This window comes from Pavona decussata, unplaced genomic scaffold, assembly GCF_977016875.1.
Source record: "Pavona decussata unplaced genomic scaffold, jaPavDecu1.1 SCAFFOLD_52, whole genome shotgun sequence".
NCBI lineage: Eukaryota > Metazoa > Cnidaria > Anthozoa > Scleractinia > Agariciidae > Pavona > Pavona decussata.
The window spans coordinates 2,155,589-2,175,000 of NW_028145474.1; the positions used below are offsets into that span (position 1 = coordinate 2,155,589).

At 37.7% G+C, this 19,412-nt stretch overlaps 2 protein-coding genes, 1 long non-coding RNA gene and 1 pseudogene across 4 annotated transcripts in view; all 4 read left to right on the top strand.

Annotated features, from left to right (window-relative positions):
- LOC146480886 (uncharacterized) overlaps window positions 1-14,305 on the top strand; it is a 53,291-nt gene extending 38,986 nt beyond the window's left edge. The window contains exon 2 of the long non-coding RNA XR_014864656.1: window positions 14,121-14,305. This is a non-coding gene — a long non-coding RNA (uncharacterized LOC146480886). The remainder of the gene's footprint in view (window positions 1-14,120) is intronic.
- LOC146480887 (solute carrier family 67 member A1-like) lies at window positions 159-3,558 on the top strand. The gene is made up of 2 exons (XM_085109060.1): window positions 159-641; window positions 3,280-3,558. The coding sequence occupies exons 1-2, from the start codon at window positions 450-452 to the stop codon at window positions 3,556-3,558; spliced, it is 471 nt and encodes a 156-aa protein (XP_084965186.1). The 5' UTR covers window positions 159-449.
- LOC146480888 (dynactin subunit 4-like) lies at window positions 3,400-14,305 on the top strand. Its single transcript, XM_085109272.1, has 10 exons — window positions 3,400-3,523; window positions 4,402-4,511; window positions 5,385-5,439; window positions 6,389-6,443; window positions 7,465-7,538; window positions 8,090-8,144; window positions 9,644-10,021; window positions 11,239-11,345; window positions 12,305-12,383; window positions 13,481-14,305. Exons 2-10 carry the CDS (start codon window positions 4,409-4,411, stop codon window positions 13,616-13,618), a joined length of 1,044 nt encoding a protein of 347 aa, XP_084965398.1. The 5' UTR covers window positions 3,400-3,523; window positions 4,402-4,408; the 3' UTR covers window positions 13,619-14,305.
- Window positions 14,306-15,355: 1,050 nt separating this feature from the next.
- The window catches only part of LOC146480889 (TATA box-binding protein-associated factor RNA polymerase I subunit A-like), a 9,092-nt pseudogene continuing 5,035 nt past the window's right edge, over window positions 15,356-19,412 (top strand). Inside the window, exons 1-3 of the transcript XR_014864655.1 lie at window positions 15,356-15,738; window positions 17,234-17,385; window positions 17,837-18,372. The product of XR_014864655.1 is annotated as a TATA box-binding protein-associated factor RNA polymerase I subunit A-like (transcript). The remainder of the gene's footprint in view (window positions 15,739-17,233; window positions 17,386-17,836; window positions 18,373-19,412) is intronic.

The window sequence follows — 19,412 nt, forward strand, 5'->3', positions numbered from 1 at the left end:
CGGCGTTGGCGTTGTCGTTGCCGTCGCCGTTTAAGCTCCCTAAAAAATTATTATATATAGTCCTTTATAACACGGCGGCCATGTTGAGTCTCGGGAGAACAAAAAGCTTTGTTTTTGTACGGTAAGCTCGCGTCTGGACGAGGCTTACCGTGCAAAGACAAAGCTTTTTATTCCTCTGAGACTCAACATGGCTGCCGAGTGACAAAGGTCTTGAATTTTTGGGCTGGCCCTCTTCTTGGAGGAGACGGAGACAAGCAGAAGACCCTGTAGAATTGCTCCACGTGTCCTTGTGCTTATTTCCGCTGACCTAACTGATAGTGGATTCAAAAACATTCTTCACCCGGTGACATGGCAAATTGTTCCATACCGGCCTTCACACAACTTGGCTCCTACATCCACATCAAAGTGATTCAAAGCCGCTTTTCTACGGGTCTTTACTTCACTGAAACATGTCCCTAGACTCTGATGTTCGCAAGAGAATTGACATGAATGGAGAAATCAGCTCAGACACGGATCAAATGGTTACGAGCATGAAAACCGCGGTGGATTTTAGGCATAATCGGAAATGGCTTCTTTTCAACACACATTTAAACGCAGTTCTTTATTCGTCCTGTTTCTGGGTCCAGATCGGAGTCCTGCCGGTAAGAGAGAGTAATTTATTTACAAATTTCGTTTCACATTAAGCTGAAGTTGAATTAAGTCAGGATGTTTTAAATGAGATCAAGCAAAGCTTCTTCACTTTGTTGAAGCCTGATAATAACAAGATCGAACTGAAAAATCAAACAGAAAATGCTGAGTTTTTGTCAATAAACACTTAGTGTAGTCTGAGAGAAATAGACAGAAGAGAAATTAATTTATTCAAGGCATGATATCATAAATCAGCTGTCCTAACATTACGTAACAAGTGTTCCATTGTACAAATTATATATTGGCTTCATTTTCGCTCTTTCTACACGTTGACATTTTGGGCTTCTGTTGGTTTGCATCCCGGGAGGGGGGGGGGGTACTCCCATATATGGGCTATATAAGTATGTCCCCCAGAATAGGGTATGGTTTTTGAGGTTTTCGGACCTTACATAGGGTATCTTTTTTTACCCTTTTGTTACGGTATTCCTGGTGTGGTCCTTTGATAGGGTAGCTAAATTGTATTATCCAATAATGGAGTGTGAAAACGCCCGCCTAGTAGGGTGTCATTTTCGAGGTTTGGGCCTTAAAAATGGTATCAGTTTTTCGCCTTTGCAGTCCTTAAATAGGGTTAGGTTTCAAGAAACTTCGCGGGACACCCCTATCCAAAATTCGCGGGAGTACCCTCCCCCCCCCCGGGTTTGCATGTGACGTCATGGCGGTTATGTTTGTGGACAGGAACAATATAAAGACTTTTCCCCTTTGGGAGTTAACCTCCATTTTTATGCAAGCTATGTGAGCAAATTTTCTTTTCTTTTGTCCCTGGCCATTTACATGGCGGCAAGGCAAACCACCTAAAAACGCCTGGATCTCATTTACAGGTGGCATTGTATATCTCCGTCTGCACCATGAAACCAGTTTCCAAATGCGTGTATACATCAAAGAATTTAAAATTTTGTACAATTGTACAATCTGTCAGTTAATTGTTTATTAACTTTCTTGTGCTGGAAATTGATTAGGAACAAGTTCTTGCTTGCACAACTGTTAAGCTAACACCAGCCTCTGTTTCCACTCAATCAATGCAGGGCTGTCAACCTTGCACGTCTTCAAATATGGAGAATAAGACTTCCCCGGCAAGCAATAATAAAGCGCCTTCCAGCGGCATCGCATCAAGGCCAAATTCACGGGTTGAGGGGAAGGGGGGGAGGGGACACTACCAAAAACAATTCTCAGAAAGTCCAGTCTACGACAAATAGCACACTTTGTCATACGGCTTAAATTCTGGAGATTACAGACATAAATCTGGAGACCGTAAGCTAAAGGCTCCCGAATTATTAGGGAGAGTTGACAGCCCTGCAATGTCAATCTCTATCATATTTTTTTTAATAGCTCTGTTTGGACAGACCTACCTAATAAACAGGCAATATCATTAATATTATTAAATAAACAAAGAGGGAAGTTAATTTTTGACCCTGTATTGATCAATGAGATATGTGAGACATTGCACGCATGCCAGTGGTGTGTTAGATTTGGGCTTTATTTTTAAGACTCATCGAACATGAAAGGGTAGTATCACCTACTTTTAGTGTCACTATGAATAATCATAAAACATATTTGTTTAAATGGAATCTTTAAAATTATGGTTGAGTTTTGCCAACAATAACCCCACTAGTGCACAGAAACTACAATTAATTATGTTTGGCTGTGGATGGCAAGGATGGAAATGGATTACAACTTGAAAAAATTGGCCATCTTTTTTAAGTTTCTCCTGTCTATTTGAGAGAAGTTGCTAAAAAGTGATTATAGATTGTTCTACTTAGGAGAAAAACCTGAGAACTTTCTTCCTGGTGTTGTAAGAGCAATTTGATGTGAAATATATAAAACAAGTTTTTTGTAAAAATTTAATATTTATGCAGCTAATACATGTAATTTACATTTAATTCCCTTTTTGTTAAATTTTGCCATGAGTGTTTGTATTTGCTTAGGAATGGGGGGGGGGGGGGGGGGGACTCAGTGTGTGTTGGATGTGAGATGATAGATAGCCAACTCAGTCCTTTTTGGTTATAATCATCCCATGCCCAACATTTAGCAGGAGTGGATTGAATAATTATTGTTTCAATAAAAGCAACCAAGAAAAATTATGTGATCTTGCTGATTTCATTTTGCAAGAAAGTCCCATGGATGATACACCAATCAAAACCCAGGAAATTGCATTATCTTATGATCCTGTTTTTAATAATTTTCTAAATGTGGCCAAATGCACCAAATGACACCAACAACAACGGAATTTATGCAACATTCCCTCGCATAATACCTCAATAATATTACTGGTAATTTTGGTCCTCAGTTAAGGACTTTTCCTTTTGCAATAACTTATTTTCTCTCCTACAGCTTGTACTTTTTTTAATAGTGCATGGGTATTTCTATATCCTTGTAAATAGGTTTTTTTAATTACCAATTTTATATAGTTTATATACATATATTGTGGGGAAACCCATGCACCGCTCCCTTGTAACAAAAAAGGGGTGAATAAGGGAAAAATAAATTTTGGAGTACTGGCAAAGAAGCGATCAAACCTGCTCAGATTCAACTGCATATATTGTTTCATTATATCACTGATGAACTGAAACTTAATCCATTTATCTTTGATTTCAGTATTTATCCAAGAAACTTGGAGCTGACCCAGTGGTGTTTGGTTACCTTCAAACTACATTTGCGGTGGTTCAGCTGTGTGGTGGGTCAATATTTGGAAGATTTGGAGACATTTTTGGCAGTAGAGCAGCTCTGGTTCTGGCATTTGCTGCTGCAGCTTTGAGTTACTCCATTCTCGGACTAGCATCAACTGTAAGCATGCTGTTTCTTTCAAGGCTTCCATCTGTTTTCATGCACGCAATGCAAGGTTTGTACAACTTTATGTGTTTAGTGTTATGTTGATTAATGGTGTTGGCTGGGGACCTGACGCAGTCCAGGCAGAGCACAGAGGTATCCCTGCAAGCTGGAACCTTCCCAGCATGCAGCAGCCAACCAACAGGCACTGTTACACTGAAAGGAATTCAGTGAAAAACCACACTCACCTGCACCCTTACACCAAGAGGGAGGGGAGGGGAGGGAGCCAGAATATGCAAAGATTGGCATTAAATTATCTGCAATGATTAGCTAAAGCAACACAAATGCAAATGCGAGAAACGCTGATCAGCCCCTGCATTTACCCCACATGTCAGGGCCTCCCGCAGGTCATACACAAGGGGCTAGCTTTCCTATCTTTGTCCCCAAGAGATGTAGAACTACAACATATCAGAAATCTTTTCTTATTAGAAACAACCAGAATCTGGAACTTACTCACTGGCAGAATGGACTTAGCTAATGCTACTCTTACTAGTTTGAAATCTCTCCTCTATGATTACTACTCTCATGCTGTCAGAATGAACTACAATCTGGACAACCCTCAAACATTTAAAACCATCTGTTTGAAATGCAACTCCACAAGATTTCTAGACGTACCAATAATGTGCTGCATGTGATATGTTTTTTCTTTCTTTCTATTACATGTACATATATTTTATTTCTGGGCCCGCAGTAATTGGCTACTTAGCTGTTGTAATGTCCCTGGCAACGTCCACATATTGATTGTGATTTTTGTTTTTTTGGTACCATAAAGGCAAAGCTAATAAAACAAAAATAAATGAAAAACTGCCGATCACATTGGTTCAACGTTAACTTTGCCAGTCACTTAATAATATTTATAATTGTAGTTATATTTGTCTTGTTTGCGTTTAGGAAAGAAATGGTTGATGAAGAAGTAACATTAAAGAATCCCAGCGAAGCTGTTGAAGAAGTGGAAACACTAGCTGAAGAATTCTATAACAAGCCTTTGATTCTTGAAGAAGGTATAATAAGTCATGCCCTTGGTTTAGAATAAAACTTATGATGTTCCTAAAGTAAGAATGAAATTTGACAGTTGTCAGTAAATCCAAAGAGCTGTACTCAACCATGAAAAGCAATGTCCTACTCTCTATTTTGACTTTCTGTTTGAAAATAACTGCACAATAGCGGATACAAGTAGCAAAATACCAGATGAGAACACACAAGATACTGTTGTAATGCACAGGCTTTTCAAAATGGTGCGAAGGACACAGACTAACTAAGTAACCATACAATCATTACGACATTGCTACCTTTTCTGTATGCTCTTGTTGGTTTATTTTTTGGTTCATTTGCCAAACCTTTGTAGTCTATCATTTTGTTCTTTTTATATTTCTATATAGTTACTTGTTTTGAAAGTAGGGCTGGGTGGGTTAGGTTGTTTTTATTTGGTTGGGTTGGGTGGGAGAACCTTGTGAGGGACTGTGAGTCCTATTATTCTTTCACCTGCCTTATGGCTAATTACTAAAATGAGTCTTTGTTAGAAATAACAACTTGATAAGTTTTTGCATCAAATGGAAACAAGGGACATACAGGCCATATGACTCATAACTGCATCACGCAGTCGCATTAAGGCATGGTAAATTGTTAAATTAATAAATAAATAAATAAATAAATACATAAGAAATAAAAATTGTGCGTATGATACAGTATATAATGTTTGTCAAGATTTTACTAGCTAAAGGCAAATCTGCCGATAGGACAATCTTAGCTCCATTGAACAAAATTTATGTCCTTTCTTTTGACTGTTTAATCAAAGCCACTCAAACAGATAATCCGTACCAAAGCTCAGTAATAAATCAAGGTTTAGTGATTAAAAATCATGTTTTTTCTCTTAGTTCCACATCTACCACAGAGATTATGCCAGCCAGACTTCCAACCAGGAACTATAGCGTAAGTGAAAGGGAAGACAATAAATTTCCTGATGGCCTGTTGACATTCCTCTCTCTCCATTTTGGAGAGCTCCTGTTGTAATGCAACCCCAGTCATATGTTCACGGGATTGTCGGAAGTCTAGTTGTGGTTTGGTATTTCGCAGAAATAGAGTCCAATGGTATAATTATTCTCAAGTTCATCGGATTACCGAAAGTCTTGCTGTGGTTTGCAGTTTGGATACCAAGTACTGACAGGTTGTCCATGTTGCAAGGATTATGTGGTCAGGAGCAGAGTGGAAGAGAGTCTGTTGGACTTGCTTGAACTCTAGTTGTGAAAGACTTAGAAAAAAACCATGTTAGTCGTCAGAGAGGGTAGAAATGTTGTCCATTGGAGTTGCATGGATCACATGGTCACTGTTGGAGTGAAAGAGAGTCCATTTGACTTGCTTAAAGTCTAGTTGTGAAAGACTTAGAAAAAAACCATGTTGGTCACCAGAGAGGGTAGAATGTTGCCATTGGAGTCATATGGATCACATGGTCATGTAGAAGAGAGTCCATTGGACTCGCACTTAAAAAGTGAGGGATACTCATACTTGTATTGGGTGTTTGGGATGATGAGACTTAGTTGACTTTAAGGGATGACATTTCCATCCTTCCTGTGTCATTACAGAGATCTAGAATTACGTTTTAATATGCCAAATGACAAACTGCAGAAGTTGCCATGTGATGCATGTTTATCGCACATTTTGCTGATCGCTGTTTTCTGTTTCTCAGTAAAATTGAGTAGTTTTGGGTTAGCATCCTAAGCCAGAATAATCATTATTTTACACTTATTTTTTTCAAGAAAACAGAAATGGGAATCTTGTTTTTGCTGTTTGAGGTGTTATAGAAATATAAGTATGCGTTCTCCTTCTCCTTCGTTGAATGCAATTATTAGTATTAATCCTGATTTTTTTTTAAACAACACAGTGATCTTCATCCAAGACACAAACATCTTCTGGCTAAGAGGTCCCAGCGCTGTCGGGTAAGTGCTGTAGCCAGTGAAAGAGTGCCCTTAACCCTTTAACCTCTAATATCAAAGGACAATTTCTCCTTTCTTGTCCCCATACTTTTCTTATAAAAGTACTGGAGAGAAGATATTAAAACATCAAGAAAATTCACCCTAAGTTATTATATCCTTAATTCTCATGACCTCAGGGGTTGAATTAGCATGATATAACAAGGAGAAATTTGATACTGATCACTGTTAGGTGAAAGGGTTAAGTTTTTTAACACTGCAACTGAACATATAATGCTATTATTAACTTGAATCCATTTTTAACCAATGGTATTTCTGGGACTTTCTGTGCAAAGTTCTTCTGAATAAGCTTATTGTATTGTATTTATATTGTAATTTTCCGGGCCATATTTCACTGCATAGCCTGCTAAATTTGAAAGTTTCGTTTCCCCACATGCCTGATTAACCGCAGAGATGTAATAAATATTTTATAACCTTGTTTTCTCGGTCCATACTGTAAGTTATGGATCCTCATTTTTTCCTGTTGATTTATGGCCCAAGTGCGAAGCATGCAGGCCATAAATCAACGGGGAAAAACTCAGTCCGTAACTTACAGTATGGACTGAGAAAACAAGGTTAGTAAGAGGTATGTATTGTAAACATTATTTAATTTTTTTTAACGATTTTTAATTAACCTCGTATGACACATAATACAATACAAAGCCCTACTTACAATGGTTACTATACCAACAATATACATGTTATATTTACAACTAATAATACTGACAATGCTCACAGTCCAATATACAGTACCTGAAATTTGTTACAATACTAACATTATTTACAGTTGTTGTAGTACTAAAGTTGTACAAAACAGTTTTACATGTCTTAGAAATAATACGCTCAAAGTTAAGTAAAATGCCAGGGAAGTGGGAAGGGGGGAGAAGTTAGGAAAAATTAATAGTAATTAGATGTTCACATACATATAAAATCTCCAAGGGGTAAACATTATTTAATAGCAAATGTTGGGTTTTTTATTTCTAAACAGCAATGTGAACACAATCTCAGCAAACCAGAGTTTAACCCTTCATCTATTAAATTCAAAATCCAACTAGGAGCAATGTAAGTAGCACAATCATTCACCGCTTGTTATTTTTTGTGTGACTTACAAGACTTGTGAATTACTATTTCTCCTGTTTTTGAGTGGGCAGTATCCTGAAAATCCTACAATCTGATTGGTTCAGGGAGCAGGAAGAAATATCCTATATCTTGACCACGGTTACCACAGTGAAAGTGAATTTTATAAATTCTATAACATTTTTGTATATTTCTGTTATCATTTTTTATATAATTTTTCCCAGTTTAACTTCCACATCTTCTTGAAAAAAATGTGAATAAACAGGGATCCTTTCCCACCTAAGAACAGAATTTAGAACAACAACAACAAAGAAACAAACATTACTTACCAGCCTAGGCTGGTCCATATAGGAAAAAAAAGCCTATGCCCTCGGTATTTTCTCATGCAGACCTCCCAGCTGGTAAAAACCTATATGATTGAAGTATTTTCATATAATATACTATTCACATTTTTTCAGAAATTATTGTCAGCCTTTGAATTTATCATCTTTAAAATACGTTGCTTGTTTGTTTTACGTCCTTATTTTCTGTTTCAGGCATTATCTCCCAATGTTGAGAATTTCAAATGTTCCAGTTCTGAAGTTTGGAAAGGTGGGTTATGTAATATTTATTTGTTCTATGAAAGACAACAGTAATTTTTCCTCTAGTTGATGATTTTCTCGTCTTTTTTAAAAATCCGTTCGCTTTCATCATGCCCTTCCACCATTCATTAAAGTCCTTAAATTAAACGTTTTTAAATTTTCAAAATATTTCCTTCTAATAAGATCAAAGACTGCTAAAGTTACTTATGTTGCCAAGTATCTAACCTTGGAACTGAAGAATGTCTGTGACTTCCATTTTGACACTCATTTTGTTATTGCTCAAGTCACAAAAGTATGGTAGGTTAAAAAATAACTTAATTTGAGAGTAAGCTAGACATCAAGCAAAATTTAGCATAATCACTTCATTCAAAGGGGAAGTCTCATGGGGTTTTTGACCTGTTTGGTTAAAAATGGTGAAATAAGACCCACATAGCTACAAAACAATTTTAGAACATTTAACGAGCGGAAAGAAATCAACTCAATTCTTGAAAAGAACAACTCGTAATCTGTTCAAGGGCATTTTGAAAACAAAAATGCGAGAACTTGAAAAACGTTAGCCTAACATTTTTCAAGTTTCAATCCATAGCACCGCCCTACTCTGTCTCTGGCCAGAGGCACTAATCAACAGTTTTATTACACTGGGGTGATAATTTATAACAAAAGTAGACAATTATTTTATGTTTCTGTTGACAGACAAACATTATTGGGTTTCGAAATGACATCAAATTCACGTGATACTTCCCTTTTAAGTGTATCTATGTAATTGGAGATACTATCCAGAAAAATTGCAATTTTGCTACTAGTGGTGAAAGGCAGAGTACCTTAAGGAAACCTCTTGGATTAAGATCAAGAACCAAAGCAAACTCAGCACAGCTATTACCATTTCTGTGTTCTTTATTATGTTCCTGTTCTCTGTAACCTTGCAGCCCGACCCCCATTTTCAGACTTGGTTTCCAGAGTCCACTGATACCCGTTTCGGTAAAATCCATACCCATTTTCAGACTTTCAGACCCAAATGGCTAAAATCTATACTCTATTTCATACCAAAATGTCTCAAAACCATACCCTTTGGTGCCACACATAGCTATATCAGTGGCTTATTAATGGGAGTACCCCCACCCCCTGCAGCGTAGCCACCCACATCCCATGTATTGTTACTGGGCCATATTGATGGTTTGGTAGCATTCCATCAGTATGCCATCCTTTCTATCCCCCTCTTGTCTTCAGAGGCTCCTTTAAAATAACAGAGTGAAATATTGGAGCTGGAAGAAAATGGAAAGAAGATTGTGTAGAAAAACCAGAAAAAGTCCATACCCATCCCATGGAGAGTCATTGGAAATTCCTGGGGGGAGGGGATCTGAAAAGTCAAAATTTTAGAACAAAGTATAAAGCTAAAATGGAATTTCCTGGGGGAGATGTGGGGTGCAAAACAAAAAACCCTTCCGTGGAGGTAGTATTAATAAGAAAATAGAAATCTCTGATTCCCTATCTTCTTGTTTTTGTCTGTAGGAAGCACAAGTGACTCTCTCTCTTACAAATCCGGTGGAAAATGTATTAAAAGTCACTTTGTTAAAACTGGAAGATGAGAAGGAACCTGCTACAGACAATGGCAGTCAAGAGAAAAACAAGCAGGATCAAAGCACTGATAAGGCTGATGATAAAAAGGAGGAGGAGGAGAAGAAAAAAGATGACACAGATAAAAACATAGAAGATGGAGAGGAAGAGAAAAAAGATGAACTGGAAGGGAAGGAAAAGGTTGGTGAAGAAACAGAGAAGGCTACCAACAACAAAAACAAAGATGGCTCACTTGATGTGGCAATAAGTAAGAAACCGGATCGCAGTATGGATAACACTTGTAAAAGCAGATCTTTTGTGCCAACAGCTGAGGTAAATCTATATTTCAAAAACTCATTAAAAATTCATTGACCTGTCAAATGGTCAATAAAACATCACGTGCAGTGGTTTTAAAACCCGATAAAACCTTCTCCTTATTAGTATGCGGTGTTTAATGTTTTTCTCGTATGCTAATTTCCACTGTTCACAACAGCACCATTGTTATGAACTCTATTGACACACGCTTTTCGAGGAATGGTTTTGAAGCCGTTCAAAAAACTCACAGCACGTGTTTTATCGGGTCTAAAACCACTCGACTGCGCCTCGTGGTTTTAAATCCCAATAAAACACTACTGCTTGTGCAGCCTGAGCTGCATGCATGGTTATTATTTTGTTATTCTTTGTAACTGGACACCTCTTTTGTTATAGCCAGTGTAGCTGGCAGTTTTGTTCGCACAAGGTTAAAAGTTTTGGCGGTGGAGCTGCCTCAATGAGTTGGGAAGCCGCGAGAAGAGAGAGGTTTTTCAGCTGTCTCCTCCTCATTCCTCTCACCGCTCATTATAGTGTCTCTTCACCACTAAAACTTTTGACCCTTTGTGAACAAAACCACCAGCCACGCAGGCTACTCCTGTTTAAGCAGGTGTTTGTACATGGTCCTGTAAAGGTTGTCTCCTTAGGGTGACTTGGTGGCCTTCTTCAGTTCTTGCGGAAGTCTTTCCTGGTGCATGCAAATCCTTGCCTTACAAGAAGGAGGTGCAGTGTAGGAGATGCCTGCATGCCAGCTAAATTCAATTTACAAAACAATCACACTATGATGGGTCCAACTTTTATTTCAAGTGCTTTCAGTTCTGAAATCCTGTTGGTTGTATATTCTAGAAGATGTGTGCAGCTTTTTGTTCCTTTCTTTTTTTTTTTTTTTTTTTTTTTTTTTTTTTTTTTTTTTTGTTGTTTTTTTAGGTATGTATGGATCTTTCTGCATCGTTGTAATATTTGCATCTAGAATAAAGCAATAAATTTATTTATGTTAAAAATGTTATGTTACGTTACGTTATGTTAGGTAATGCTATGTTAGCATTCACAAGTGTTTGATCTCATTATCACAGTCTGGTATCTCAGTGTTGGTTTTTAAACAATCCACTTGTAAGAGATCTAATTTTCAACTCTCACTATTTATAACATTATTTGGCATCCATCCCCAGTTCTGTCGCACAAGACAAACATTGTCCTCTCCTTTGCACGCTTACATGAATCATGTGTGGTATATTTTCTAGATTGTCCTTCCTACCTTCCCCCTGATGTTAGGAGCGCGTGATGAAGCTGCTGAATTTGATGAGATGGACTCGGGTATTCCTGCCGAGATGTTCAATGATGATCCAAGGTTTGATCTACAGTACAAACTTAGACTGTTCAGTCTCCTATTTTTCCGTGGGATTTTAGAGACTGCCGCCATCTTGGTTTGAAAAGGCAAACGCAACCTAGAGAGAGTGCCTTAACTACCGAGGTTGGGGGGTGGGAGAGGGAGGGCTAGCGAGGGTGCGTTGTGTGGGGGGAGGAGTGAGAAAATATCCCCATTTTACCGCCGCCTCCCCACTCCCACTCCCCTCAGTAGTTTAGCCACTCTCCCCAGGTCGCGCTCGCTTTTACAAACCAAGATGGCGGAAGTTCGCTCGAAGTGTACGAGTCTTGAAAATCCCACGGAAAAATAGGGGATTGTGAACAGTATATCCGTCGTATGGAAAAATATGGTGGCTGTACGTCTTACCACAATACCTCGCGAACCTAACACATCCAAAAGGCGCATAGAGAGCCATGTTTTTTGTGCGAATTTCGTCCCTGTACAAACAACATTGTGTTTGCTAGGTTTTATTTTAGACTTTTTCTGGCGTTTTGTATGTGCGTTTTCATAGTTTTCGAACGCTAAGAATTCTGGGTAAATGTACCAGTTGCCATTTCTCTTAGATGATGGATTAAGAACCTGTATGCTACCATTGTGGCATTAAACCCCCCATTATATAACAACCTGTTGAGCTTATAAATTGAAACAGGTTCTTTTATGGAAAATCAGAAAAAATAACCTCGTTCCAAGGGCTTTTCCCTTGAAAATTGCCCCTACCAATTTACAAGGGAGAAGGTCTGGGAACTAGGTTGCAAAAACTAAAAATAAATAAATAAATAAATAAAAAAGGAGAAAAGAAAGTAATAAGAACATATTATGTGTGGCAATCAGAATGTACAGAAATCACTTCCATGGTAGATTGGTAAAAATTGGAATTTACGATGAAACTCTGGTACAGTACTGTGTGACTAAGGACTAACATTATTGGTTTTTTTCTTCAGAGTTGTGGTTAATCGACAAGCCAACAAGCTTTGGTTTCTTGTGAAAGTAATGCCACAAACGACAGTGGGTGATGTTAAGGTGTGTTGGTTTTCATTATGAATTTGAGCATGGATTCCTTAGCTTTGAGAGATTCAGCGTGAAAATTGATCTCTGTTATCTAAATAGCCTTACTCAAGAATAAGTAGAATACGTTCGTCATCATCAACATCATGATCATCATCATCATCATCATCATCATCATCATCATCATCATCATCATCATCATCATCATCATTATTATTATTGTTATTATTTTTTTTTTCATTGCTTGGTTTTATCAACAGGGTTGAGAAATGCCACTCACGGTCTGTGGTGGCATTTCTCTACATCATGGTAACCGCACAGAAATCCCCAAAAATTTAATACAAGAATTCTTCTTCCAAATGGACACTCCCAATCCCCACGGAAACAACAAACGCTTTTCATTCGTCCATATTTTTTTTCTTGTTTTCCACGTTGCCATGCGCACACCAATGGCGTATCTCCACTGAGTATAATTTATATGAACGCTCGAAACGTAAGCACTCAAATCTCTGTACGTGGCCAAATTGCCTTAATTAAGGACGGCGCGTACTTTTGTTACTGCGCATACGTTCTGTGCATCTCGAGATGCTCGGGTTTCCCATGGGTGGTGCCTACTAATACAGGGATATTTTTGCGCGGTCTAAAACTTTGCGTAGAAAGCAGAAGTTGTCTAAAACTTGGGGTAACCATGCATTTTTCAGAGATAATGAAGCGTTAATTTGGAAAGAAAATGCCATACATTGCTTTGCAGTGGACTGCTTTTTAGAACAGTTGTTGCTTAATTATCTCTAAAAAAAATTGTTACCCCCAATTTTCTTTTTGGATTTCAATTACCCTTGCTAGCATCTGCCTTTTCCGCATAGTCATAAATCGCGTAAAAATACTTCGGTATTAGTAGTAGCCTGCGTGCAGACGCCTCGTATTTCTTCCTACGACGTAGGAAGAAATACGAGGCGTCTGCACGCAGGCTATATTAGTAGGCACCGTCCTTAAATCAACTCAGTCGATAAAACCAAACATTGGTTTCCTCTTCCCTACCGACGCAGCACCACAGTTTGTTTAGAAACTATTTAATTTTTTAGATTGATAGCTGAGTTGTGCTTTTATTTCAGTTCTCAATGGTGATGCAGTATGATTACAGACACACTGCGACAGCTCTCGTGCGAGGAAGCCAGGAATTGGAGGAGCAGATGGTTACACTGAAACATAAGCTACATATTAACCTTGGCCAAGTGCAATCACAATCTTAGTTTTTGAATCCTCCTTTTTCACAGTAACGCTAAATTTTGATGCAGACCAGATAACGATAATCTGGCCAAATTTGACAGTCTTGTCTTTTAAAAGAGCGAAGATATAGCTCGGTTGAGTGTGTGAGAATGTGTCAGACGTTTGTGCGGTGACGGGCAATTTGTACCCTTTTCCACACCCTAACCCTACCCCTAAACCTAAATTAAGGTTCTCTTACCTACATCAAAATTATGCATCACCGTGATGAAGGTTAATGCTGGTTGATTTTCCCGCCTAGGGTCACACGCTCAAGACTCCGGCGTTCTGGTTCCTGCCATCAATGTGGCAAGAATATTCATGTCTCGAATCTGCACGGGTTAACTTTTAGCGTATAGGAGAGCTAGTAGTTATGGTGCGGGCGAGTTTTGTCTTAGGCAAATGTACGTAGAAAGGCTAGCAAATAATTTAATAATTTATTATGAAGAAGGGAACAGCAGTGAAAAACAATCTGGACTTATAGGAGAGGTTATTAAGCGACCCAGCTGTGGGTATTTTAAAATAGGATCTTCTATAATTCACAAGAAGCAACAAGTTTTAACTAAGGAATAAACAAACCTAGGTAAATATTATGTGCCAACAATTTTGTGTTTGTATCCTCAAGTATGAGGGCAGGTTATATTGAAAAATAAAAATATTGTTAGGAAGTGCAACAGATAACCAGAATCTATTGCAAAGTAAACTAGACTACAACTGGGACACACGAGAACATCGAAGCACAGATTCACAGGTGAAAATTCTGCAACTGATTCTAATTAAAGGGGCAGTGTCATGGCGATTTTGCTCTATTTTGGTTAAAACTGCTCAACTATTTGACAAGAAACTTTTTTCTACGTGAAATTGCTGTTAGAGCGCCAGGAAGAGAACAAGGGATTTATCCGAGAAAGAACAAACTATAATTAGATTTTACCGACGTCTCAGCAATACACAGGAAGGACTTGAAAAAATGGCCAATTTTTTCAAGTTGCAATCCATTTCCATCCTAGCCATCCGCAGTCAAACATAATTAACAGTAGTTTCTGTGCACTAGTAAGGTTATTGTTAACAAAGCTGAACCATTATTTTGACGATTCCACCGCGACAAAAAAAATAGATAACACTGCCCCTTTAAAAAACAATTAAACATAAGCAGCTAAAGATACTTTATCTCGGACAAAAATATGTGATTTTCCGGGATCCTTTTTCCAGGTCAGGCTTCTAAATTTCAATAGGCCATTTTCATGATGGCGTCATTTGACTACAACTACCTGAATTCATTAGCAGCCTTACATTTAATTTTACGTTCTAAATTTCAAACCCACCTTCAAACTAGGTCTCTAGAATCGATACCCGTTTCTGTAAAATCCATGCCCGCGTACAGACTTACAGTCAAAAATGGTTCAAGTCTATGCCCTATTTCAGACAACAGCTAAACCATACACCACACACCTATATAGCTTAAAATACAAACCTGCTTTTGTATTTTTACGTCCAAGTGACGCCTGGCACGAGGTCTTTCACAAGAGAGATCCGGCAAAATTACCAGCAAGTTTTAATAATTCCTGCGTTGTGTGGACCTCTGCATTTAAACGTTTTTTTTTTTATATAGGTTACATAAGGGCGTACCCCCCAGGGGTACTAAGAGGTGATTTTTATCCTCGGCCGGTCTTGGACCTAGCCTTTCGGGGGACGTTTCGCATTTCCCCCAGCGGCGATGAGCGAGGAGAAAAGTCTGTTTTCGCAGACTATGTAAGCACATGAAATGGTCAGAAAGCAACGCAGAGACATCATAAGGTATGTGCACTTTAATGAGTGTTTTTCATTAATTTATTATTGTTGTTTTTTGTTTTGTTTTTAGAGTTTCATCGAATTCGAACTCATAGTAAAATACCCATTCTTCCTCGTCTTTGTGCCCCTGGGTAAAATGAGGCAGGCTGGGCACGAGGTACTTTTAATGTATAACTACATGAAGTATCCAATTGTTACAATATGGCGGCTATACGGAGCGTGCGTTTGGCAAACAAACAAACTAAAACATCCTTCTATTATAAGTCATGCATCTTTCAGCAAATATGGCGTGAACATTGCTCTTTTTCCTATACGCCAGGTGAGGGTTTTAAGTTTTCAGCCGAAATTAACTGGCGAAAGTGCGAGCTCAAAACACAGGACACCTTTAACCTGATCTGTAGATTCAACATAAGGACGTTGACACCGTTTTATCTTTAGTTTGCAGCGCACTTTACCGTTGACGTGCATTTTACCCCTTGTGTACATTCTGCACTTTATTTGTTTAGCTTTTCTTAATTCATTTCAATACAATTTCCATGGTAAAAAATGTTGGATTGTAGAAATTGTATAAGGTTTATGTAAGCTTACATGTACAGTGAGACATAGGGGGTGTTTACATGTGAAGAACTTGCACCATTTCGAGTGTGATGCCGAGCTGACATTGTGATTTCATACCGTGTTTACACAAAGGGATGAGACTTTATTTTATTCAGTTCCCTTCTCCCCTTTCCTCTCCCTCCATAGAATAAGGATTGTTTTGAAAAAAAATAATAATTATAATAACAAACAGCAAATGCCCAATGGCGCTGGACAAATGAGCGGCAAGATTTCCGCACAGTCCCCTACATTAGTTATATGTTTATATTTTGTGATTCAAACTCTATTCACTCTCGTTCTTTGTGTAAGAGGGTTAGTATAACATTCGGGCATGTATAATTTTAAAATGTATCTTTCGCCAACAAGCTGTTCAAATGCCCCACAGTACAGCTAGAAGAATAAGTTGTTTATTAGATTCTGGGCATACCTTTACTCCAGTGGAAGCTAATTTAAGTCAAACATTTCAAATAAGTTAAACTTCTCTGTATTGCTGAAGAGTCACTTTTTTTGCCATGGTTGTAAACTGAATTAACCACCCCAGGCTTGCCTGTTGATGCTAAATTAATAAGCAGAAACTGGAACTTTTATAATTTAGCATTTTTGAAGTTTCAGAATTTTTCAATTGCTCGGGTATCCTGCACATAAAATTTGCATACCATAAAACAAACTTCCTTTCAAAAACTTTAAAAAGCGCTACAGCAAAAACTTGTGAGTAGTAACCTAGATTTTAAGAACCTGTAAGCCAGTGTTAGGCTAAAATGTAGAATTTAGTAATTCTATAAAATTTATTTTTTTAAGACTTAGACTTTATAAGTAAAAATAATTATTAATAAAATAAGCATTGGAAACGCCAACATTTCATATCCTCTAATTAGTTAATATAGTAAATCCAAGAATACTTTACTATTTAGGTGAAACAATTAAATACTATTGTATTATTACTAATACTGTGTCAGTTAAGGCTGGACTGTTCAAAGTGCCAAATGTTTTTAATTTTGTTTTCACACTGTACTGGAGAGTTTATGTATTATTTTTTTATCAAGAAAATGAGAACCTGTTTATGAACCTATAGAGCCTACATTTCTGTTAAGCACCATTTATATAAGAACCTGTTGAGGCTAACTTGGAAAAATACATGTTCTTATTCATGGGTTTTTACTGTACATGAAAGCAAAATCCTTCAGTGTAAAACTTTTATCTCTTTTGAATTCTGGCAGGATTAGGAACCACTGCATATAAACAGCAGCATACGTTGTATCTCACAAGGTTGCTTTTGGACAGTTTGCTCAGCCACAGGTTTGATGATGCCCTGCAATGTCTGGTTGGATTGTGTGGAGTATGTCGGAGAACACCTGAATTGTTTTGGAGGGTAATAAAAAATAGTTATTACTGTATGTGTAATAAGTTATCATTAATGAAATAACTCTATTAAAATTCTATTGATTGAGAAAAGGGTCCACGTAACTCACTACATCTGTAATATGATGAATGCCTCTGAAATTTTGACACTGGTCTGTCATTTTGGCATCATCATGTAACATGTCTGAAACTGACATTATTACATACATACACCTGTAACTACAAATGTATACAATACATCATCAAGGCTGCTGCTTATTGAAAATATGAAGGAGCCCACAAAGAAAACAACTGAAAAGTTATGGATCTCAATCTGTGAAATGCTACAGGCTACAGTATAAAATACAGGCCCAGAGCAATTTCTTGGGTGTCCCAGGTTACAGGGCTCCAGTGAGGCAGCAGCCTTGATGCTTATCCATCAACTACAAAGAATCTGACCTGTGGAACCGTTTTTTCTGTAGACAGGTTGTGAGGTCATGTGTAACCAGCCAGGAAGCTATGCCCACATGAACCAGTTTATCAAGAATATGTTTGTGATTTGTGTCCTATATCAAAATGAACTCTTGTTGGATTTTGCCACGTACCTAGTGAAGCACAATTCAGACACAGCAGAAGCACAGGAGTTACTCACAACAAAGCTCTCTGATAAAGCATTTCAATCAAGTGTGCTTTTAAGAGCTTACTCTGGACTCTTTGGTTATCTGTTGTGGAAGAAATGCAAGCTACAGTTGGAGAAAAAAGATTTAGATGTCAAGGATCTTGGAGGTTGGACTCATGAGGCTGAAGGTGCAACTGTGATTAACCTTAAGCAACAAATGGACTTTCAGGCAAAGCGAGCTTTAGTTTTGTTTGGTGATCTAGTGGAACATGATGGACTGTGGGACATTTTTATAACAAAGCAAGTTGATATGTTGAAATATTATGACAAATCTGACGAGGCAAGGAAAATCTTGGAGCGATACAAGGAGAAAAATCCAGAGAATCCAAACACACACAGGTAACACAACAAATTTGTTCCAACTGCATTGGTTAACATATCTGGGAGAGGTACTCACCTCTAATCAGCTGTATAGTTACATGTATGTGTGAAGACAAAGGGTAGTCTAATGTTTTTCAGCTGTTTTGGTCGAAAATAGGGTAAAGATTTATCCATTTTGGTATGAAAGTCTGAAAAGGGTATGAATTCTAGATACCAGAATCTAACATTTATCTGTCAATGATCTGATTTTAATTAATATTAAATATTAAATAATGTTCCTATGGCAACAAGACTTTGACAACCCATTTATTCCTTAAATTTGGATTTTTCTTATCTTTTTCATGAGAAATTTTAACTCTATACTTTATTCTTGTAACTTTCACATTTTTTCACCGTGTTGATTCTCTCTTATTGGCTTGGATGAACTTTGAACCAATTTGGAAGGTTTTCTGTAGGTTTGGAGATATCAAGAAATACAAGACAGCAGCTGTTAGAACAACAAGATAATTCTGTGATGCTCACAATTAATATGTCATCAGCGGTGTATGACATTTGCAGACTGCAGACTGCAGACCGCAGACTGCAGACTGTAAATTGTTTTCACCAGTTGTAATTTCTCTGTGTTAAGTGTATACATAATACTGTATACTTTCGAAAATTCTCAGACCACTGCAATAATTTATTTAGGGGTGAGATATTATAAGCTTAATAAATCTCTAAGATTTTGGTTTTCACACTGAATACGCGCATTACTCATTAAATAACTAGCATCACTTTAAGAATTATACTAAAACTACCCTCTAGCGCCTTTACATGAGGTTATTTCCTTCGCGAAAAAACATTGGTTCGGTGCGTGTTAACACCGAATGGTCCTGCGAGCAGTGTTCATATTATTAATTGCGGATTGAGCGGATAGCGTCTATTACACGTGGTTTCTCATTCACAGTATTTAGATTCCTTCCATATCACAAATACGGCCGACGATTTATTTGTATTCCAGGGTTTAGTTCATTTCTGCTATATTCTAACATTCCACAGACAAATTGCTCAAACAAATC